This window comes from Corythoichthys intestinalis, chromosome 1, assembly GCF_030265065.1.
Source record: "Corythoichthys intestinalis isolate RoL2023-P3 chromosome 1, ASM3026506v1, whole genome shotgun sequence".
Classification (NCBI taxonomy): domain Eukaryota; kingdom Metazoa; phylum Chordata; class Actinopteri; order Syngnathiformes; family Syngnathidae; genus Corythoichthys; species Corythoichthys intestinalis.
The window spans coordinates 11,782,768-11,806,744 of NC_080395.1; the positions used below are offsets into that span (position 1 = coordinate 11,782,768).

The 23,977-nt window shown below is 39.0% G+C and overlaps 1 protein-coding gene across 6 annotated transcripts in view; it reads right to left on the bottom strand.

Annotated features, from left to right (window-relative positions):
* Positions 1-1,334: 1,334 nt before the first annotated feature.
* Positions 1,335-23,977, bottom strand: part of LOC130915387 (gastrula zinc finger protein XlCGF57.1-like) — a 45,541-nt gene continuing 22,898 nt past the window's right edge. For 3 of the 6 annotated variants that reach the window (XR_009063085.1, XR_009063079.1, XR_009063086.1), the window contains 3 exons: positions 19,992-22,723; positions 19,639-19,755; positions 5,339-5,481 (listed from right to left, as the gene is read on the bottom strand). Coding sequence is in view for 2 of the 6 variants with exons in the window: in XM_057835373.1 (XP_057691356.1) it covers positions 3,679-5,481; positions 19,639-19,755 (1,920 nt within the window). In the remaining 4 variants the exon portion in view is untranslated. Of the gene's footprint in view, positions 1,871-2,206; positions 2,324-2,559; positions 2,626-3,065; positions 5,482-18,701; positions 19,300-19,638; positions 19,756-19,991; positions 22,724-23,977 lie in introns of those variants that run through there. The other 3 variants (XM_057835394.1, XM_057835373.1, XR_009063083.1) reach the window with 3 other exon arrangements.

Below are 23,977 nucleotides of genomic sequence, written 5' to 3' on the forward strand. Positions count from 1 at the left end.
TAGCATTTTAGACAGGTCAATAATCATTAATTTAACCTAATACATTCACTTATGCCCGTGCTTCCTCATTTTTTATTGCTCATCACTGTCCATATCTTTTTTTGAAGGGCAGATTTTTCTTGAGGAAGATCAACTAATCCACATGTTAATGTTTAGGCAGACTGCGTTTCGTGGAAACAATATGCCGCCCTTTCCAGCATTGTAGTGGGTTATTTTTCAGGGTTAAAACTCACGATTTCTGTACCGCTCCACACTTCACACAAGCTCTGTCCCATGCGAACAGATCTGGCTGCCTTCATCACTTCAAAGTCCGACTTTTGTTTTCCTGGGTGCGTTGAAAATCAATCACAGCATGTCGCTGCCGTCGGTGATCACACTGTCCATTGTTTTAGCATGTTGCTTCGTTGCCACTACTAGTTCCGTTTTCGTTTTGGGCTGTGAAGAAAACGCTACGCTGCGTGCGTTACAGTGGTTTCGTTAGCTCTCGCGTTGTTATGACACGCCCGTGACGATCGGGTAATGACGGCACCTAGTAGCGGTTCTGCCGAAATGCATGGGAAGTAACTTGTGGCAACCACGACTGTGAGTACTGCTTGTCCATATTATATCATGCGTGCGGTCTCGCTCTAAGTGTGCACTGTGTGGTGAATGACGCGCACTTGAGTCATTCACTGAAAGACACAAGCGCAGCATGTGAAGTAAAAGCTAAATTATCATATTAAGCATTGCATTGAACTAGGAATTAGAAGCCGATTCTTGTGCTCACGATAGCCGTATTCTATCTCTACTATCGGTTCACTGAATATTTAATGGCTAATTACTGTCGAATGGTAACTTTACTATCGATACATCTGTATCTCTCACCTGGAAAACCGGATATCCGGTCGTATCGGTTTATCGTTCTCAAGCTTAGGAAATACACACTCAGCAAGAAAACAGTACATTATATTCAATAAATTATACCCAACTGGACTCCACAAACGCACAAAAAAAAAAAAAAAAAAAAAACGACTGATATGCTACGCTAACGCAGTGCTTCTCAATTATTTTCTGTGACGCCCTTCCCCAGGAAGACGTAAATATTTCGCCCCCCCAACCCTATGCCGACACTGTAAACATTATCATGTTTATAAAATTATTATTATCATAAAGTACACCGCTGCATAATATTGTGTCTTTTTTCCTATTGAAGTAACAACAATTAGTACAACTTTATTAACATTGTTTTATTTGTAACAGAAAAGACCTAAAGTGCATCAAGTTTGTATGAATAAAAAAAGTCACATCCAAACTGTAAAAATACACTCAAGGTACATTTTTAGACCATTTGGTACTGATAAAATAAAGTTGAATAAAATCACAACATGACATTAAATTCAAATTAATTAGCAACGTTAACTCACGAGCACATTATGCCTAGCAATTTGACCGCAAGAACGAAAATGATTGGAGAAAAAAAAACGACACTGTCATTGGACAGGGACAGTTTATATTTTTACTGTAGGCTGTATCGGCTCCTTTGCAGTAGTGTGAGGTTATTTTGCACTGAGCATGCTAAACAGTGCTCGCTGGTTTACTGATCTAACACTGACAAAGCGGGACGATTGTCGGCAATATTACAATATTCGGCACAGTTTTGCTAAAAAAACAATCAAGAAGCTTATCATTGAGATTGGATTCTAATTTCTTTTAGTGGCATCTTAATTGATTTGGCTTCCTGCTGACTGTTAAAAACATTTTTGGACACAGTAAACAAGGGGTCTTTCCCCATCTCCAGCACATTCTCATCAGCCGGGAGAACTGGAGGTGAGGGCGGTCGTCGAGACGGTCCCAAGGCAAACATGGCGCTTCTCGGGCAGACACATGAGAACTGGAGAAGACAGTGGGTTGCTGCGTGAGCCCAGGCAAAAACGGCGCACAGCTGTTCATTTCTCTTTGCTGTGTGCTCGTTTGGTTCAAAAATACTGCGCACACTCTGAAAGTGAGAGTGTCACTACCATCCACTGAGTGGATGCGCAAATACACTTAATTCAAGTACGGCAAAAAGTATGTTCCCTGAGGTCACATGGACCACCCTCTGCATCGTTCTGCCCCACTCCCGGGGGCGGACAGCCCCACTATTTGAGAAGTACTTCCCTACAGTAACAATCACAACAAAACAAAGTCTGATATTCCATGAAAAATACAACTAATTTTATAATCTTACCTTCATTTCCTTGTTTTTCAGTTGTTCGTCGTACCCCGGATATCCTCTTCTTATTTCTACTCTTTGACTTGATGTTTGGGATTGCGTTGGCCACCAGTCAGTAGTAATTTGTAGCATCTTAAAGACAAGTTAAAGGTAATCACGCTCATGTCAACCGATCGACTTTTCATGAAAACAAACTTTACAAATCGGAAGTGAAGTCAAAGCAGTCGGAATCCGTTAACCTGTCTTAGCTAGCGAGCTAAGCTAAACTAAGTTAAGTGAGCCTGCGAAGCTTCAACATAAAGCCGAACGACTTCCACTATGCTTTACAATTACTTTTTAGTCCTCCAAATTCTCACTTCGGTACTTACCCAATTAAATTGCTTTGAAGGAGGTCGTTTGATTTGGAGAATGGAACACGAAAGAAAAGCAAGACCCTGATGGGTAGATAGAGGTTACGTCAAGTGAACCGGAAGTAGAAACGTTCAAGTGCTGAAACTTCAGCGTAAAGACGATCAAGCGTTTGGAAATTCCATCACTTCACCTGATCACTGAAGTCAAAGAAATATTCAATAAATATGATCAACATATCCGAATCCTAGTCATCACTATAAATCCCTCAATTTGAAGGCTCAGAATTTAAATATTTTGTAAATGTATCCACTGACTTTATTCAATGTACTGTACCAATGGGTGAAACATGGTAATATAATAAGGGTCGCGATGCAGATATCGCAGACATAAAGGAGTGGTAGAGATTTTCTTTTCCATATAGTTCCCCTTCTAAATGCCCCCCCCCCCCCCCCATTTTTGTTTGGATCGATTATTTATCATCTAACATATCGGAGAAAATGTGACTATCAAAAAAAAAAAAAAAAAAAAAAAAAAAAAAAATACAATTAAGCGACAGTTAAAAGGTAGATGTCTGTGATTGATTTACAGACACCCATTTTTTTCATTGTGACAAAATGTGTTGAAAAGTTTAAAATATCCAAGTGAACAATTTTTTAAAGTCGTTTATTTAATTTTTTTTCACCAAGTATTAGACATCAATTAATGATTCTAAGCTACAAATGACATTTCGAACAATAAATCTAATTACTTACCTTCTTTTACTGGCTGGGTTGAAACAAAAGCAGTTGCACAACATCTGTAAACGGGGGTTTCCAGGGTAAAACAAACATATTAAAAATAGTTTGGGGGCCTAATGCGCCATGATTCTGCTATGGCAGCATATAGATATATTGTTCTATCAAACACAACAGTTGTTTTGGCTTTGAATACACTAGTTTATTTTAAAGAGGGGTGCAAGAGCAGAAACTGCCATTTCAACCTTGTCTGTGTTTTCTGCCATATAGTAATTGGATAGTTGAAAAAAGAACAGCACCTGAAAAATCATGAACAACTTTTTCAAAAGAGGCTCGTGAGAAACCGAATAATGAAATTGAAATGCTTTTTTCCATTGTAAATGCAGGCATCAGAATATTTTGTCACACGCTAGAATTCAAAGGTTTTTTCTCAGTGTGGCTACTTGCGTGGCTTACTACATGTCCTTTCTGAGCAAATCGTTTACCACAAAGTGAGCATGCAAAAGGCTTTTCTCCAGTGTGTGAGCGCTTATGTATTTTTAAATTATTCTTCTGAGAAAATCTTTTATCGCAAAGTGTGCAGGCAAAAGGCTTCTCTCCAGTGTGTGTTCTTGTGTGAATGTTTAATTTTTTCTTCGTGGAGAATTTTTTATCACAAAGTGTGCAGGTAAAAGGTTTCTCTCCAGTGTGTGTTCTTGTGTGAATGTTTAAATCATCCTTACGGGTGAATCTTTTACCACAAAATGTGCAGGCAAAAGGCTTCTCTTCAGTGTGTGTTCTTGCATGTTTGTTGAAATCTCCCTTACGGGTGAATCTTTTACCACAAAATGTGCAGGCAAAAGGCTTCTCTTCAGTGTGTGTTCTTGTGTGTTTCTTTAAACAACCCTTCTCGATGAATCTTTCACCACAAAGTGTGCAGGCAAAAGGTTTCTCTCCAGTGTGTGTTCTTGTGTGAATGTTTAAATTTTCCTTCGTAAAGTATTTTTTATCACAAAGTGTGCAGCCAAAAGGCTTCTCTCCAGTGTGTGTTCTTGTGTGATAGTTTAAATTTACCTTCGTAAAGTATTTTTTATCACAAAGTGTGCAGGCATAAGGCCTCTCTCCAGTGTGTGATCTTTTGTGTATGTTTAATTTTGCCTTCGTGGAATATTTTTTATCGCAAAGTGTGCAGGCAAAAGGTTTCTCTCCAGTGTGTGTTCTTTTGTGAATATTTAAATGTCCCTGATGTGCGAAACTTTTACCGCAAAGTGAGCATGAAAAAGGCTTTTCTCCAGTGTGTGAGCGTTTATGTATTTTTAAATTAGTCTTCTGAGAAAATCTTTTATCGCAAAGTGTGCAGGCAAAAGGCTTCTCTCCAGTGTGTGTTCTTGTGTGATAGGTTAAATTTTCCTTTGTGGAGTATTTTTTATCGCAAAGTGTGCAGGCAAAAGGTTTCTCTCCAGTGTGTGTTCTTTTGTGAATATTTAAATGTCCCTGATGTGCGAAACTTTTACCGCAAAGTGAGCATGAAAAAGGCTTTTCTCCAGTGTGTGAGCGTTTATGTATTTTTAAATTAGTCTTCTGAGAAAATCTTTTATCGCAAAGTGTGCAGGCAAAAGGCTTCTCTCCAGTGTGTGTTCTTGTGTGAATGTGTAAATCATCCTTACGGGTGAATCTTTTTCCACAAAGTGTGCAGGCAAAAGGCTTCTCTCCAGTGTGTCTACGCATGTGTGCCTTTAAGTAGCGTTTACAAGGAAATGTTTTATCACAAAGTGAGCAGTGAAAACGTTTCCCAACCACGCCTTCCTTTGCGTCTCTTTTAAATGATGACTTTTCTAAGGGTTTTGAAGCATTTTGGTCAAAGTCATCCACCTCCTCATCTGTATTAAAGTCAGAAGAATGTGACGTTAAGTCATCGCTGTCCGAAAGCGGAGCTAAGAGGCCGTCCGGTTGTTCTCCTTTTGTTGTCTGGTTCTGAAATGAGCTGTCGCTCAAAGGGTTCGCTGCTCTGCTCTCTTCGCTTGGTCCTTCGTCTTCTTCGCTCTTCACACCGACACCCATTGGAAAATTGAGGATTTCAATTTCCTGTTTTTCTTCTTTGATGTCAGAAGTCTCTGGCTCCGCCTCCTGTTTGATCAACGGCATGTCAGGCTCCTCCTTCTGTTTAACGTGGACGGGATTGTGCTTCTCAGGGTGAAGTTCTTCTACAGTGACGTCTGCGGGATTCTGGATGGGGGGGGAAAAAAAATTACGTGATTTGATGACGTCGGAGATATAGAGAGAATATAGAAAGAAAAACAGGTAGTCCCCGGGTTACGACATACCCGACTGATGTAATTTCAACTTTAGGACGCTGGAGTCTCCAGTCTTTTTTTTAATCATGTTGACTTTTGTTTTGTGATGCATGCTTTTATTTTGGCGTAGGAAATGTAGGGCAGGTAGTACTTCCGCACGCGAGGGTTGCAAGACAGAGCGCATTTACACACGAAGAACGTATTAGTTCAAGCTAAGATGAATGCGAACACACACACACACAAGGAAGAGCCATTTGCTCCCACGAAGAAGCCGAGTGTGAGAGAGGAAAGACCCTGCGCGCACATCTGTTACTTTCGAAGCATCCAGAGGCAACACCTTTTGTGCAGTTTGTTGTGCGTTTTCAATTGTGGTCGAATACTTTGGGCGAGTTGATGTGACTTTTCTTTTTTTTTTTTTTTAATGATGTGGGGACGCCAACTCATACGTGCCAATCGTTTGTTTTTATTGTTATTGCTGTATCAGCAGCGAGTTATCAAAATTTGAATTGCTATTATTGAAGAACTGATTCCATTCAAATTTTATTTTTGTTTCATTCTGCACGTGTTGATGCCATGAGAAGCTGAATAAAGTCAGGAAACCACATGGACTTATCTCCAACATCTTGGCGAGGACAGTACAATGTCATTTATTTTGGGGTTTTGGATAGTTATTTTGAATTTTAGGTGGTATTTAAAGGGTTAATTCTAGGGTTGGGAATCCCTGGCATGAAGCTGATTCGATATGTATCTAGATACACAGGTTATGATTCGATTCAAAAGCGATACAATTTTAAGGCCGAGCGATTCGATACGATTGGATACAGTTTAAGAATGATACGGTTCGATACAGAGTGAAAACGATACGATAGTAAACATTAGTTGTGTGTGTTCGCACAGTATTTCAAACATACAGTGCCTTGCAAAAGTATTCGGCCCCCTTGAATCTTGCAACCTTTCGCCACATTTCAGGCTTCAAACATAAAGACATGAAATTTAATTTTTTTGTCAAGAATCAACAACAAGTGGGACACAATCGTGAAGTGGAACAACATTTATTGGATAATTTAAACTTTTTTAACAAATAAAAAACTGAAAAGTGGGGCGTGCAATATTATTCGGCCCCTTTACTTTCAGTGCAGCAAACTCACTCCAGAAGTTCAGTGAGGATCTCTGAATGATCCAATGTTGTCCTAAATGACCGATGATGATAAATAGAATCCTTCTCTGTGTAATCAAGTCTCCGTATAAATGCACCTGCTCTGTGATAGTCTCAGGGTTCTGTTTAAAGTGCAGAGAGCATTATGAAAACCAAGGAACACACCAGGCAAGTCCGAGATACTGTTGTGGAGAAGTTTAAAGCCGGATTTGGATACAAAAAGATTTCCCAAGCTTTAAACATCTCAAGGAGCACTGTGCAAGCCATCATATTGAAATGGAAGGAGCATCAGACCACTGCAAATCTACCAAGACCCGGCCGTCCTTCCAAACCTTCTTCTCAAACAAGGAGAAAACTGATCAGAGATGCAGCCAAGAGGCCCATGATCACTCTGGATGAACTGCAGAGATCTACAGCTGAGGTGGGAGAGTCTGTCCATAGGACAACAATCAGTCGTACACTGCACAAATCTGGCCTTTATGGAAGAGTGGCAAGAAGAAAGCCATTTCTCAAATATATCCATAAAAAATCTCGTTTAAAATTTGCCACAAGCCACCTGGGAGACACACCAAACATGTGGAAGAAGGTGCTCTCGTCAGATGAAACCAAAATTGAACTTTTTGGCCACAATGCAAAACGATATGTTTGGCGTAAAAGCAACACAGCTCATCACCCTGAACACACCATCCCCACTGTCAAACATGGTGGTGGCAGCATCGTGGTTTGGGCCTGCTTTTCTTCAGCAGGGACAGGGAAGATGGTTAAAATTGACGGGAAGATGGATGCAGCCAAATACAGGAACATTCTGGAAGAAAACCTGTTGGTATCTGCACAAGACCTGAGACTGGGACGGAGATTTATCTTCCAACAGAACAATGATCCAAAACATAAATCCAAATCTACAATGAAATGGTTCAAAAATAAACGTATCCAGGTGTTAGAATGGCCAAGTCAAAGTCCAGACCTGAATCCAATCGAGAATCTGTGGAAAGAGCTGAAGACTGCTGTTCACAAACACTCTCCATCCAACCTCACTGAGCTCGAGCTGTTTTGCAAGGAAGAATGGGCAAGAATGTCAGTCTCTCGATGTGCAAAACTGATAGAAACATACCCCAAGCGACTTGCAGCTGTAATTGGAGCAAAAGGTGGCGCTACAAAGTATTAACGCAAGGGGGCCGAATAATATTGCACGCCCCACTTTTCAGTTTTTTATTTGTTAAAAAAGTTTAAATTATCCAAAAAATGTTGTTCCACTTCACGATTGTGTCCCACTTGTTGTTGATTCTTGACAAAAAAATTAAATTTCATGTCTTTATGTTTGAAGCCTTAAATGTGGCGAAAGGTTGCAAGGTTCAAGGGGGCCGGATACTTTTGCAAGGCACTGTATAAAAAAAAAAGATTAAATTAAACAACAAAATTTCATACCAATGTTATGTTTTATTTTTTTATGAAAAAAATAAAGCTTACTATAGACCCTACCCACGTGACGTCACAACTCGTTCCTCCTGACTGGTGCCGCCCAATTGTCCGTCAACACATCATGTTTCCCTGTTACGGCTACGTACATTCCTCCTATTTACGACGTGTTTTTCTGCTCGTTAACATTAATAATCAAAATGGTGAAGGCGTGTGTGGCGGTCAGTTGCAATAACAGAGAAGATAGACGGAGAAGACGGAGAGACTTGAAGTTCTACCGGATTCCGAGAGACCCGGAGAGAAGAGAGCGAGATGGGCTGCTGCAATTCGACGAGAAAACTGGGCTCCAAACGATTACCACAGATTATGTAGTAGTCATTTTATATCTGGTAAGATGCATTTAATATATATTTAGAGGGTTTTGGGCTGACAACCACAATTAAGATCATTGCTAGGCTAATCGCCGACAACATACACGTATGAATGTAGTGAGAGTGCTATCGCTAAACCATATAAACATTAAAAGCCCTAACTCCATTGACAAACGACATGAAATACATTAGACTTGACAGTGGATGTTAGCAATAACAAAAGATTTTGAATTGAAAATTTCGTAACACACCTTTCCAAGCACAAGATAGATTCCTGCCGAATTTTCGTGGACGAGGACCTGTTTCACCCAACCAGCAACGAAGTATTTATAAGCCTCCAAGCTCTTAAAGATTTTCAAACTTTCGTGAGAATAGGCTGATTTTGTGTGGACAAGATAGTCGTACAGTTCAGGGTAGCTAGCAGATGTCAGGCAAATACGGCGGAGACAGCGGGTCGAAAAACATCGATTTAGGCATCAAATATGGATCTGGCGAATGGATAAACTGAAGCTTTTCCACATAACGCCTTTTATGTCACGCATCAAGTGAGTTTACGGCATCCGAAAGCACCGGGTCTTCCATGAAATGCATTATAAATTTCTCGATCAACTGAGACCATTGATAATACAGACACAAAATGACGGACAAGTGGGCGGAACCATACAGCGAGCTCGTGATTTTGTGACGTCAGTGGGTAGGGTCTATAGACCGTCATTTTGTTGGATGGGATTGATAATAAAATAAAACTCCAGTGACCGACAACAATAAAGTGCAGTTATTTAACTAATGTATTTTCTGGTGTTTTGAGCACAATAGGCTAGTAATTTAAGTGCAAACTTTCAACGTTAACATCTTACAAGCAAAAAATATTAATTATATGCAGCAGCTCTAGAAAAAAAAATTAAACCTGCTCGTGTTATCATAAATAAATAATACATTATGCTTCACCACTGGAATAACTGGGGGAATAAAAACATGGCATTTTAGACAGACAGGTATATAATTATTACTTTAACCTTATACACAGCAAAGTCATTCACTTATGCCTGTGCTTCCACATTATTTTATTCCTCATCACTGTCTACATCTTTTTTGAAGGGCAGATTTTTCTTGAGGAAGATCAACTGATCCACATCTTCATGTTTAAGAAACAGCGTTTAACAGTCCATTGTTTTAGCATGTTGCTTCGTTGCCACGACTAGTTTCGTTTTGGGCTGTGAAGAAAACGCTACGGAGCGTGCGTTACAGTGGTTTTGTTAGCTCTCGCGTTGTTATGACACGCCCGTGACGATAGGGTAATGATGGTGACTACTAGCCGTTCTGCTGAAATGAATGGGAAGTTGAGGCAACCACGACGGCGGTCACAATCTAACTGCACTGTGTGGTGAATGACACAAGCGCAGCATGTAAAAGCTAAATTTGATCATATTAAGCAATGCATTGAACTAGGCGTTAGAAGCAGATTCTTGTGCTCGCGATAGCCAAATTCTATCTCTAATCAGTACTCGGTTCATTGAATATTCAATGGCTAATTAGTAATAAGCCATTGTAACGGTGTAACGGTCCACAAAAATCTTGGATCAGTACGTACATCGGTTTTGAGTAGTGTTGCACTGATACCATTTTTTGGGCCCGATACCGATACAGATACCTGGCAGTGCAGTATCAGCCGATACCGATACCATTCCGATACCACTCTGTTTGCAAAACAAAAAAAAACATATATATATATATATAAATATATATATATTTTTTTTAGGGCTGTCAAAATTATCGCGTTAACGCGCGGTAATTATTTTTTTTTAATTAATCACGTTAAAATATTTGACGCAATTAACGCACATGTCCCGCTCAGACAGTATTCTGCCTTTTGGTAAGTTTTATAGCAAAGCTTTCTGTGCTGTCTAACAGCAAACTCTTGTGGTCACTTTGCGACATGGTTTATTGTTTTCTTGCCAGTTCAATATGGCTGCACGACGTCTCGGGCTGACGCCTACGTTGTAATGTTGTGCTTATATGATCCTTGGACAAGATTTGTCCGTAAGTATGGTTGTTGTAAAGAATGTACATATTGTGTTAGTAAGCAAAATGTTATATTTTTTGTATGAGACGCTTTTTTTTTTTTTTTATGTTTAGTGAACCTGTATAGCGTGCTAAGCTAATGTTGTTGCTAATGCAATGCTTGTGTACTTTTTTTTTGTAGTTTTACGACGGTCTAAAGAGGACAATGGTTTGAGGCAATTTTATTTATAAATCAGATGAAAAAGGAAGAAGTCTGATTATTAAGGCGTCGTTCACTAGCTGTCTAGCTTTGGAAAAAGTAGACGCTTCGGAGTGAGGACACCATAGACAGATTTAAATGACAGTATAGTGAAATGCCCACTACTGTACTTATGTCCCGTATGTTGAATGTATATATCCATCTTGTGTCTTATCTTTCCATTCCAACAATTTATTTGACATTATATATAATTTATAGAAAAATATGGCATATTTTTTAGATGGTTTGAATTGCGATTAATTAATTTTTAAGCTGTAATTAACTCGATTGAAAATTTTAATCGTTTGACAGCCCTAATATATATATATGTGTGTGTGTATACAGTGGGGAGAACAAGTATTTGATACACTGCCAATGGGTTTTCCCATTGGCAGTGTATTTAATACATTGTGCATTTAATACACTGCCAATGGGTTTTCCCATTGGCAGTGTATCAAATACTTGTTCTCCCCACTGTATATACGTATAAGGGATGCAAAGATACAGTTAAGTCACGGTTCGGTACGATTTTCGATACAATTCAATACATTTAATGCTCTGAAACAGAAAATACAACTGTTATTATTATCATTATTATTTTTTTTTTTTTTGCTAACAAGCACAAATAACAGTGCCATCATATAAACAAGCATTTTAATGCATAATATTTATGTGCTTACTTCTTACTGATCTGAAGAAATTTTGTATGAAAGTGCTGAGAACAATCTTTACTGTATGTAAAGTGGGGCACACTGTTGATTGCTGCAGCTCTTTTAGCAGCGATATTTACCATATAAGCAAAACATCCTATTTGTGGTCCGAGTCCATCTATAACATGTACTGAATTAACAGTATTTGCAGCATTGTCTATCGTCACTGGTATGGATTGATTTGGCCTGATTAATTTCCATTCAGTCATGACGGTTTCTAATTCATCAATGTAGTATATGGACTACGCATCGCTCAGGGCTCACGCAGCTAATGGCATGGGATCTAATGTAACACATCTACAGTAGGTTGCTATTTGATGATATCTAGTGGGCACGCTGCGCCGCTTGAGTGTTTTCTGGCCACAGAAGTCACTTCTGCTCATTACTGCACAGCACCAGCATATGACAATCGACTTTCATAAACAGGACGAGTTTGAAGTACGGCGCTCCTAATTTGCCTCTCATTGTTCATCATGAAACCATGAGTTTTCTTAGTCTCCCACGGTCTTAACCTTTCTGATCCCATCGGCACGACAACAGCAGGCGTTAGCTTACCCATGCTAATCGTTTGTGAATGCCATGTTTGAAAAGCAGCGTAACGTTGCGGATATGCGTTGTAGTGATCATCCTTAATATTGAAGACGATGGTGTTAATTTCGTTTGGTAATTTCGAGAAATAGTCATACAGATGTCATGCATCGGGATTTGGGAAGTTAGCTGTCGTGGGGAGGACAGTACATTTGCGTTCAAGTCATGCCAGTAGGTGGTATCGGTGCCCTAAATGTTGGTAATCGTCGATACCGATACCACCAATTCGGGCCGGATCGGAGCCCCCTGCCGATACTGGTATCGGTGCAACTTTAGTTTTGAAGTCACGGTTCGGTTCATTTTCGGTAAGAAAACATAATGCAAAACATAAATGTCCCAGTTGTTTATTACACTTTTGTGCTTTCAACAATAGGAACATTAGCCTATACAAAGCTAGAATCCTGCTCAAAAAGTAGCGGGTATTTAAAGATAATCCAAAAACAATTTGCCTTTCAGACCCCGCGTATTGGTCAGCTTTCTTTCTGAAAGAAAGAAGAAAAAAGAAGTCCTGTGCTAAAGAGAAAAGCAATCCCAATGACAAAGATTTTAACATGTATTTTACAAATGAAATGCCTCAATGAATCTTTTTTTTTTTCTTATTAACGGTTTTCAAAAGTTTTATTGGTGGATTTTCTCAAGTTAAATTTATTAATTTCTGTCTTGCACTTTAATTGTGTAAGCAGGATCTGTGTATTGTTCTTATTATTTAATTACAGGTGTTTTAGCTCTTTCATTTTATTTAAATGGGCTATTATTTATTTTATTATGAGTTTATATTTTACAAATGGGATGTAGTATTCATTTATATTGTATATTTTATGTTGTATAACTTTAGTTCCTATATGAATATAAGTTCCTACTTGTTTTGTTGTGGTAGGAGTGTTTTGTATTGAACACGGGGCCGTGTTGGTTATTTTTGTAGCAGAGAAGACGGCAGTAAATCAATGAAGACAAGTCAACTGTGCCCCAATCTACCACTCAAGAGATCTGATGGACTCAAAAAGTGGATTACGATTGCATATTAGTTTGAAAATCGACCGGATCCCCCGTATTTTTACATGAGTGACTTCTGGTCTGCCCGATCCTAGCTACCGGTAGTAGTATTATATATATATATATATATATATATATATATATATATGTATGATCTTTATTCAGGAGTCACACGGGGTGTCCATATCACATAAATCAACAGAAAAATGACATAAGAAAACACAAAAACACAGAAACAAAAACTGAAAAAACAAAAACATGAAAAAGGCACAAACTATCTCTGCACAACAAACAGGCTTTTACTCCAATGGCGCCACATGCTTGACCCACATTTATAACTATTTTTAGGATCCATTATTTTCATTAAAATACTATTTTCGGACTCATTTAACCGACACATGAACTTAAACATCAGATTTCTTAGTAGCGCTTTAAAGGTGGGTAACCCAGAACTGACAAATAATTGGCTGGCGCTGTACCATCTAGGCACCTGCAATAACAGCCTCAAGGCATCATGATAAGCTACATTTAGCCTCTGTATCGACTTCGCTAAGTACCTGGTCCACAGGTGAGCAGTGTATAATGGTGTGCAATATGCCCTGAACAGTGATATTTTCACGTGGATGGAACACATAAAAATTTTTCTCTTAAGCATATTTGCCTGTGCATAAAGTTTACTGCATTGACGGTGAATGTCCCTGCCGTCTGAAAAATCATCAGTTATAAAATGTCCGAGATATTTAGCCTCATTGCAGTCATTTAGAGCTTTTTTGCCCAGAAAGAAGCGAGGGAATACAGCCCGCCCTATCTTCTTTAGATCTTAAAATCATAATGTTACTTTTCTCTGCATTGTATTTGATGTCAAATTGGTCACCAAACTGAGAACATAATGAGAGTAACTCCTGTAAGCCAGCAAAACATGGAGAGAGCACCACCACATCATCCGCGTACATAAGATGGTTAATGATAGTGCTTCCTACAACACAGCCAGTATTACATCTATTGAGACGGTTGGACAATTCGTCCATGTATACATTGAACAGATACGGTGAGAGTATTCCTCCCTGTCTCACACCATTACCAACTCTGAAGGAAGAAGAAACCGTGCTACCCCACTTAATGTGAACAAGTTGATTTGCATACCAAAAGGCTAGAATACGGATGACATATTTGGGCACCCCTCTTTGTGTCAACATAAGAAAGAGTTTGCTATGATTGATCCGATCAAAAGCTTTTGATGAATCAATAAAGCATAAAAACATTGTTGAGCTCAGGCCTTGGTACTTCAGTAGTAATTCCTTCGACGCAAATACGTACATATCGGTTCCATGTTTTCTTTTGAATCCAAACTGATTGTCACTTGTGGAAATAAATGTAGCTATTCTGTTCAGTATGATTGTCTCCAGCACTTTAGACAGCACATTGGCCAGAGCAATTGGTCTATAGTTATCTTTACAATTAATTTTCCCAGTCTTATCTTTTATAATAGGCACAAGTTGTGCTGCCATCATAGAGTCGGGTAGAATGCCATGTTTAAAGAAGCCATAAAAACACAAGGCATGGAGAGGAATTACCTTCTGACTGGCATGTTGATGCAGGAGGGTCGCGTCTCGCGTCAAATAGTAAACTCTGCCATTCTTTTCACGTGCGTCGTGTTGAGCCGCTTCTGGGACGCGTCTAACATGCAGCCGCACTGCGATTGGTGTGCATTGGCTGACTGACTTGTAACGCCCACGTTTCACTGCGTTCTCGCGGCGTTGATGTTTCCGGGTTATTGTCCTACCGTGTTGGTGCTCATTATAGTGGAGAAGACTGAGTAAATATAAACTACACAAAGAAACTGTAACCCGATCGACTCACAGCCTCAAAAAGTAAGGGCTACATTACGTCAGAAACTCATTCGGTACGCCTCCGTTCCGAACCGAGCACCACGTACCGAAACAGTTCAATACAAATACATGTACCGTTACACCCTTACTAATTACTGTCGAATGGTAACTTTACTATCGATACAGCTGTATCTCTCACCTGTAAAACCGGATATCCGGTCGTATCGGTTTATCGTTCTCAAGCTTAGTTAATTCCGACTTATGCGGAAATTCAGGTTACATCTCCAGCGTAGGAATGGAACTCGTTCGTAAACCGGGTACTACCTGTATACATAGATGAATTCATTGACTTCATTTTTACTATGCTGGCTCGAGAAGCATTCTTTAAGTTAAAAATGTGTTGCATGACAATACATTGAACCCTGACATATTGGCAGAGGTGGGAAGTAATGCATTACATTTACTCCATCACATTTACTTGAGTAACTTTTTGAGAAAAATGTACTTCTTAGAGTAGTTTTACAATGCAATGCTTTTTACTTGAGTAGATTTGTAAAGAAGAAACGTGACTCTTACTCCACTACTTTGGGCTACACTATGGACTTGTTACATTTTTCCTCTTTATTCTACATATTGACTTTATTTTTGCCAGAGATGTCGACAGAGGCTCTCATTTTCACCAATGAGACGTTGCAACAATAACCACATGTTCCACTATACCAATCAAAGGCAACACTGTTTTTTCTCCACTAGAGGCGCTCATGCTCTTTAGACGGGTGGTATATATTTAGGGCCCGAGCACTAGGCGTGCGAAGGCCCTATTGTTTTGCAAAGGATTTTTTTTTTTTTTTCATGGCAAATGAAAGCGGCCAATTTAGAGGCCTGAACATGCACGAAAAGTCACCAAAATTTGCACATACGTGTGGAAAATTGTAAATTTCGATAATTTTGCAATGTTGCAAAAAAATGTAACAAAATGGCTCGGTGGGGCCCCCTTGAAATTTTAAAATTGGCCTATAACATTAGGGTCTGTCAGCGTAGAGCGATGAAATTTGGGGAGTCTATACCTTGTCCAAAACAGCTCCAAAAAAGCATTTACACCCATAATCCAAACCCAACAGGAAATCTGTTATTTTGGATCGAATATGAAAATGTTATCGATTTACAGTGTGCACATTTGAGACCTTTTCGCCGAGGGAGTTAGTTGGATCATCTTCAAAATTGGTGAGACTGTTCAGGAGACATATGAGATCTTAAGTTTTTAAAATGGTGCGTTTTCATTCACGGGTCTGACCTGGGCGTGGTGCCAAAGTCGGGCATTTTTTCGCCAAAATGACAAATTCAGTAAATGACTAATAGTTCCTTGACACAACGTTCAATCTTTTTCCTATCTGGCATGTATGTGCGGTATCCCACCCTTAACACGAGTGCATTGAAATATTACCCATTAGGCCTAGCGCCCCCTAGTGAGAATAGGAAATGCCTTTTTTTACGAGACAGGTTCCTCCTCCAAGGGAAAAAAATCTGTTGACCTCAAACCTGCATCAGGGGAGCCTTAAGACCTGTGTTCAGATGCCTGATGAATAATATTGAGGTTTCGTTGAAGCGGAGGGGTCCTAACAGGAAAGTGAAAATGACCGCCAACAATTTGTCTCGCAAAAAACTTTGAACAAGCTCTTTCAAAAGAACTTTCAAGACCATTTTTACAGTACCTTTTAAATATTATCCCAATGAGATTTTTATTAAATTTATCATTATTAAATATGGCGGAAATCATTGCGCCTTCTCACAAATGCACAAAAGTCTTCCTAAATATTCGACAACCCAGTAGGCTCGTGAAATTTACGATGAAAAGTGGCAATTCTGAATTTTGTCTATTTTTTCCAAAAATAAATAAATAAAAGGTTACCAATTATTTTGAATGAACATTAAGAGACGAGCACATATTTTTGCGTCTACAGGGACAACATCAACTTGGTGGAAATACTAGGGTTGGGAATCTCTGGCATGAAGCCGATTCGATATGTATCTAGATACACAGGTTACGATTCGATTAAAAAACGATACATTTTTAAGGCCGAGCGATTCGATACGATTCGATAGTTTAAGAACGATACGGTTCGATACAGAGTGAAAACGATACGATAGTAAACATTTGTTGTGTGTTTTCGTACAGTATTTTAAAAATATAAAAAAGACCACATTTTTTAATAGAAAAATTAACAAAATTTCATAACATTGGTATGTTTTATTTTTTATGAGGAAAAAAATAAGGCTTACTATATGACCATCATTTTGTTGGATGGGATTGATAATACAATAAAACTCCAGTCACAGACAACAATAAAGTGCAGTAATTCAATTACTGTATTTCCTGGTGTTTTTAACACAAGAGGTAAGTAATTTAAGTGCAAACTTTCAATGTAAACATCTTACAAACAAAAAATATTAATTATATGCAGCAGCTCTTGAAAAAAAATTAAACCTGCTAGTGTTATCATAAATAAATAATAAATCATGCTTTACGACTGGTATAATTGGGGGAATAAAAACATAGCATTTTAGACAGGTCAATAATCATTAATTTAACCTAATACATTCACTTATGCCCGTGCTTCCTCATTTTTTATTGCTCATCACTGTCCATATCTTTTTTTGAAGGGCAGATTTTTCTTGAGGAAGATCAACTAATCCACATGTTAATGTTTAGGCAGACTGCGTTTCGTGGAAACAATATGCCGCCCTTTCCAGCATTGTAGTGGGTTATTTTTCAGGGTTAAAACTCACGATTTCTGTACCGCTCCACACTTCACACAAGCTCTGTCCCATGCGAACAGATCTGGCTGCCTTCATCACTTCAAAGTCCGACTTTTGTTTTCCTGGGTGCGTTGAAAATCAATCACAGCATGTCGCTGCCGTCGGTGATCACACTGTCCATTGTTTTAGCATGTTGCTTCGTTGCCACTACTAGTTCCGTTTTCGTTTTGGGCTGTGAAGAAAACGCTACGCTGCGTGCGTTACAGTGGTTTCGTTAGCTCTCGCGTTGTTATGACACGCCCGTGACGATCGGGTAATGACGGCACCTAGTAGCGGTTCTGCCGAAATGCATGGGAAGTAACTTGTGGCAACCACGACTGTGAGTACTGCTTGTCCATATTATATCATGCGTGCGGTCTCGCTCTAAGTGTGCACTGTGTGGTGAATGACGCGCACTTGAGTCATTCACTGAAAGACACAAGCGCAGCATGTGAAGTAAAAGCTAAATTATCATATTAAGCATTGCATTGAACTAGGAATTAGAAGCCGATTCTTGTGCTCACGATAGCCGTATTCTATCTCTACTATCGGTTCACTGAATATTTAATGGCTAATTACTGTCGAATGGTAACTTTACTATCGATACATCTGTATCTCTCACCTGGAAAACCGGATATCCGGTCGTATCGGTTTATCGTTCTCAAGCTTAGGAAATACACACTCAGCAAGAAAACAGTACATTATATTCAACAAATTATACCCAACTGGACTCCACAAACACACACACAAAAAAAAAAAAAAAAAAAAAAAAAAGCGACTGATATGCTACGCCAACGCAGTGCTTCTCAATTATTTTCTGTGACGCCCTTCCCCAGGAAGACGTAAATATTTCGCCCCCCCAACCCTATGCCGACACTGTAAACATTATCATGTTTATAAAATTATTATTATTATCATAAAGTACACCGCTGCATAATATTGTGTCTTTTTTCCTATTGAAGTAACAACAATTAGTACAACTTTATTAACATTGTTTTATTTGTAACAGAAAAGACCTAAAGTGCATCAAGTTTGTATGAATAAAAAAAGTCACATCCAAACTGTAAAAATACACTCAAGGTACATTTTTTGACCATTTGGTACTGATAAAATAAAGTTGAATAAAATCACAACATGACATTAAATTCAAATTAATTAGCAACGTTAACTCACGAGCACATTATGCCTAGCAATTTGACCGCAAGAACGAAAATGATTGGAGAAAAAAAAACGACACTGTCATTGGACAGGGACAGTTTATATTTTTACTGTAGGCTCCTTTGCAGTAGTGTGAGGTTATTTTGCACTGAGCATGCTAAACAGTGCTCGCTGGTTTACTGATCTAACACTGACAAAGCGGGACGATTATCGGCAATATTACAATATTCGGCACAGTTTTGCTAAAAAAACAATCAAGAAGCTTATCATTGAGATTGGATTCTAATTTCTTTTAGTGGCATCTTAATTGATTTGGCTTCCTGCTGACTATTAAAATTATTTTTGGACATAGTAAACAAGGGGTCTTTCCCCATCTCCCGCACATTCTCATCAGCCGGGAGAACTGGAGGTGAGGGCGGTCATCGCGACAGTCCCAAGGCCAACATGGCGCTTCTCGGGCAGACACATGAGAACTGGAGAAGACAGTGGGTTGCTGCGTGAGCCCAGGCAAACACGGCGCACAGCTGTTCATTTCTCTTTGCTGTGTGCTCGTTTGGTTCAAAAATACTGCGCACACTCTGAAAGTGAGAGTGTCACTACCATCCACTGAGTGGATGCGCAAATACACTTAATTCAAGTACGGCAAAAAGTACGTTCCCTGAGGTCACATGGACCACCCTCTGCATCGCTCTGCCCCACTCCCACCCCCGGGGGCGGACAGCCCCACTATTTGAGAAGTACTTCCCTACAGTAACAATCACAACAAAACAAAGTCTGATATTCCATGAAAAATACAAATTTTATAATCTTACCTTCATTTCCTTGTTTTTCAGTTGTTCGTCGTACCCTGGATATCCTCTTCTCATTTCTACTCTTTGACTTGATGTTTGGGATTGCGTTGGCCACCAGTCAGTAGTAATTTGTCGCATCTTAAAGACAAGTTAAAGGTAATCACGCTCATGTCAACCGATCGACTTTTCATGAAAACAAACTTTACAAATCGGAGGTGAAGTCAAAGCAGTCGGAATCCGTTAACGTGTCTTAGCTAGCGAGCTAAGCTAAACTAAGTTAAGTGAGCCTGCGAAGCTTCAACATAAAGCCGAACGACTTCCACTATGCTTTACAATTACTTTTTAGTCCTCCAAATTCTCACTTCGGTACTTACCCAATTAAATTGCTTTGAAGGAGGTCGTTTGATTTGGAGAATGGAACACGAAAGAACAGCAAGACCCTGATGAGTACATAGAGGTTACGTCAAGTGAACCGGAAGTAGAAACGTTCAAGTGCTGAAACTTCAGCGTCAAGACGATCAAGCGTTTGGAAATTCCATCACTTCACCTGATCACTGGAGTCAAAAACAATATTCAATAAATATGATCAACATATCCGAATTCTAGTCATCACTATAAATCCCTCAATTTGAAGGCTCAGAATTTAAATATTTTGTAAATGTATCCACTGACTTTATTCAATGTACTGTACCAATGGGTGAAACATGGTAATATAATAAGGGTCGCGATGCAGATATCGCAGACATAAAGGAGTGGTAGAGATTTTCTTTTCCATATAGTTCCCCTTCTAAATGCCCCCCCCCCCCATTTTTGTTTGGATCGATTATTCATCATCTAACATATCGGAGAAAATGTGACTATCAAAAAAAAAAAAAAAAAAATACAATTAAGCAACAGTTAAAAGGTAGATATCTGTGACTGATTTACAGACACCCATTTTTTCATTGTTACAAAATTTGTTGAAAAGTTTAAAATATCCAAGTGAACAATTTTTTAAAGTCGTTTATTTTTTTCACCAAATATTAGACATCAATTAATGATTCTAAGCTACAAATGACATTTCGAATAATAAATCTAATTACTTACCTTCTTTAACTGGCTGGGTTGAAACAAAAGCAGTTGCACAACATCTGTAAACGGGGCTTTCCAGGGTAAAACAAACATATTAAAAATAGTTTGGGGGCCTAATGCGCCATGATTCTGCTATGGCAGCATATAGATATATTGTTCTATCAAACACAACAGTTGTTTTGGCTTTGAATACACTAGTTTATTTTAAAGTGGGGTGCAAGAGCAGAAACTGCCATTTCAACCTTGTCTGTGTTTTCTGCCATATAGGAAATAGGATAGTTGAAAAAAGAACAGCACCTGAAAAATCATGAACAACTTTTTCAAAAGAGGCTCGTGAGAAACCGAATAATGAAATTTAAATGCTTTTTTCCATTGTAAATGCAGGAATCAGAATATCTTGTCACACGCTAGAATTCAAAGGTTTTTTCTCAGTGTGGCTACTTGCGTGGCTTACTACATGTCCTTTCTGAGCAAATCGTTTACCACAAAGTGAGCATGCAAAAGGCTTTTCTCCAGTGTGTGAGCGCTTATGTATTTTTAAATTATTCTTCTGAGAAAATCTTTTATCGCAAAGTGTGCAGGCAAAAGGCTTCTCTCCAGTGTGTGTTCTTGTGTGAATGTTTAATTTTTTCTTCGTGGAGAATTTTTTACCACAAAGTGTGCAGGTAAAAGGTTTCTCTCCAGTGTGTGTTCTTGTGTGAATGTTTAAATCATCCTTACGGGTGAATCTTTTACCACAAAATGTGCAGGCAAAAGGCTTCTCTTCAGTGTGTGTTCTTGCATGTTTGTTGAAATCTCCCTTACGGGTGAATCTTTTACCACAAAATGTGCAGGCAAAAGGCTTCTCTTCAGTGTGTGTTCTTGTGTGTTTCTTTAAACAACCCTTCTCGATGAATCTTTCACCACAAAATGTGCAGGCAAAAGGTTTCTCTCCAGTGTGTGTTCTTGTGTGAATGTTTAAATTTTCCTTCGTGAAGTATTTTTTATCACAAAGTGTGCAGCCAAAAGGCTTCTCTCCAGTGTGTGTTCTTGTGTGATAGTTTAAATTTTCCTTCGTAAAGTATTTTTTATCACAAAGTGTGCAGGCATAAGGCCTCTCTCCAGTGTGTGATCTTTTGTGTATGTTTAATTTCGCCTTGGTGGAATATTTTTTATCGCAAAGTGTGCAGGCAAAAGGTTTCTCTCCAGTGTGTGTTCTTGTGTGAATGTTTAACTCTTCCTTACGGGTGAATCTTTTACCACAAAATGTGCAGGCAAAAGGTTTCTCTCCAGTGTGTGTTCTTTTGTGAATGTTTAAATGTCCCTGATGTGCGAAACTTTTACCGCAAAGTGAGCATGCAAAAGGCTTTTCTCCAGTGTGTGAGCGTTTATGTATTTTTAAATTAGTCTTCTGAGAAAATCTTTTATCGCAAAGTGTGCAGGCAAAAGGCTTCTCTCCAGTGTGTGTTCTTGTGTGATAGGTTAAATTTTCATTTGTGGAGTATTTTTTATCGCAAAGTGTGCACGCAAAAGGCTTCTCTCCAGTGTGTCTACGCATGTGTGCCTTTAAGTAGCGTTTACAAGGAAATGTTTTATCACAAAGTGAGCAGCGAAAACGTTTCCCAACCACGCCTTCCTTTGCGTCTCTTTTAAATGATGACTTGTCTAAGGATTTTGAAGCATTTTGGTCAAAGTCATCAACCTCCTTATCTGTATTAAAGTCAGAAGAATGTGATGTTAAGTCATCACTGTCCGAAAGCGGAGCTAAGAGGCCGTCCGGTTGCTCTCCTTTTGTTGTCTGGTGCTGAAATGAGCTGTCGCTCAAAGGGTTCGCTGCTCTGCTCTCTTCACTTGGTCCTTCGTCTTCTTCGCTCTTCACACCGACACCCATTGGAAACTTGAGGATTTCAATTTCCTGTTTTTCTTCTTTGATGTCAGAGGTCTCTGGCTCCGCCTCCTGTTTGATCAACGGCATGTCAGGCTCCTCCTTCTGTTTAACGTGGACGGGATTGTGCTTCTCAGGGTGAAGTTCTTCTACAGTGACGTCTGCGGGACTCTGGATGGGGAAAAAAAAAATTTACGTGATTTGATGACGTCGGAGATATAGAGAGAATATAGAAAGAAAAACAGGTAGTCCCCGGGTTACGACGAACCCGACTGATGTAATTTCAACTTTAGGACGCTGGAGTCTCCAGTCTTTTTTTTTAATCATGTTGACTTTTGTTTTGTGATGCATGCTTTTATTTTGGCGTAGGAAATGTAGGGCAGGTAGTACTTCCGCACGCGAGGGTTGCAAGACAGAGCGCATTTACCCACGAAGAACGTATTAGTTCAAGCTAAGATAAACGCGAACATACACACACACACACACACAAGGAAGAGCCATTTGCTCCCACGAAGAAGCTGAGTGTGAGAGAGGAAAGACCCTGCGCGCACATCTGTTACTTTCGAAGCATCCAGAGGCAACACCTTTTGTGCAGTTTGTTGTGCGTTTTCAATTGTGGTCGAATACTTTGGGCGAGTTGATGTGATTTTTTTAAATTTTTTTTTTTTTATGATGTGGGGACGCTAACTCATACGTGCCAATCGTTTGTGTTTATTGTTATTGCTGTATCAGCAGCGAGTGATCAAAATTTGAATTGCTCTTATTGAAGAACTGATTTCATTCAATTTTTATTTTTGTTTCATTCTGCACGTGTTGATGTCATGAGAAGCTGGATTAAGTCAGGAAACCACATGGACTTATCTCCAACATCTTGGCGAGGACAGTACAATGTCGTCTATTTTGGGGATTTGGATAGTTATTTTGAATTTTAGGCAGTATTTAAAGGGTTAATTCTAGGGTTGGGAATCCCTGGCATGAAGCCGATTCGATATATATCTAGATACACAGGTTATGATTCGATTCAAAAGCGATACATTTTTAAGGCCGAGCGATTCGATACGATTGGATACAGTTTAAGAATGATACGGTTCGATACAGAGTGAAAACGATACGATAGTAAACATTAGTTGTGTGTGTTCGTACAGTATTTCAAACATATTAAAAAAAAAGATTAAATTAAACAACAAAATTTCATACCAATGTTATGTTTTATTTTTTTATGAAAAAAATAAAGCTTACTATAGACCGTCATTTTGTTGGATGGGATTGATAATAAAATAAAACTCCAGTGACCGACAACAATAAAGTGCAGTTATTTAACTAATGTATTTTCTGGTGTTTTAGCACAATAGGCAAGTAATTTAAGTGCAAACTTTCAACGTTACCATCTTACAAGCAAAAAATATTAATTATATGCAGCAGCTC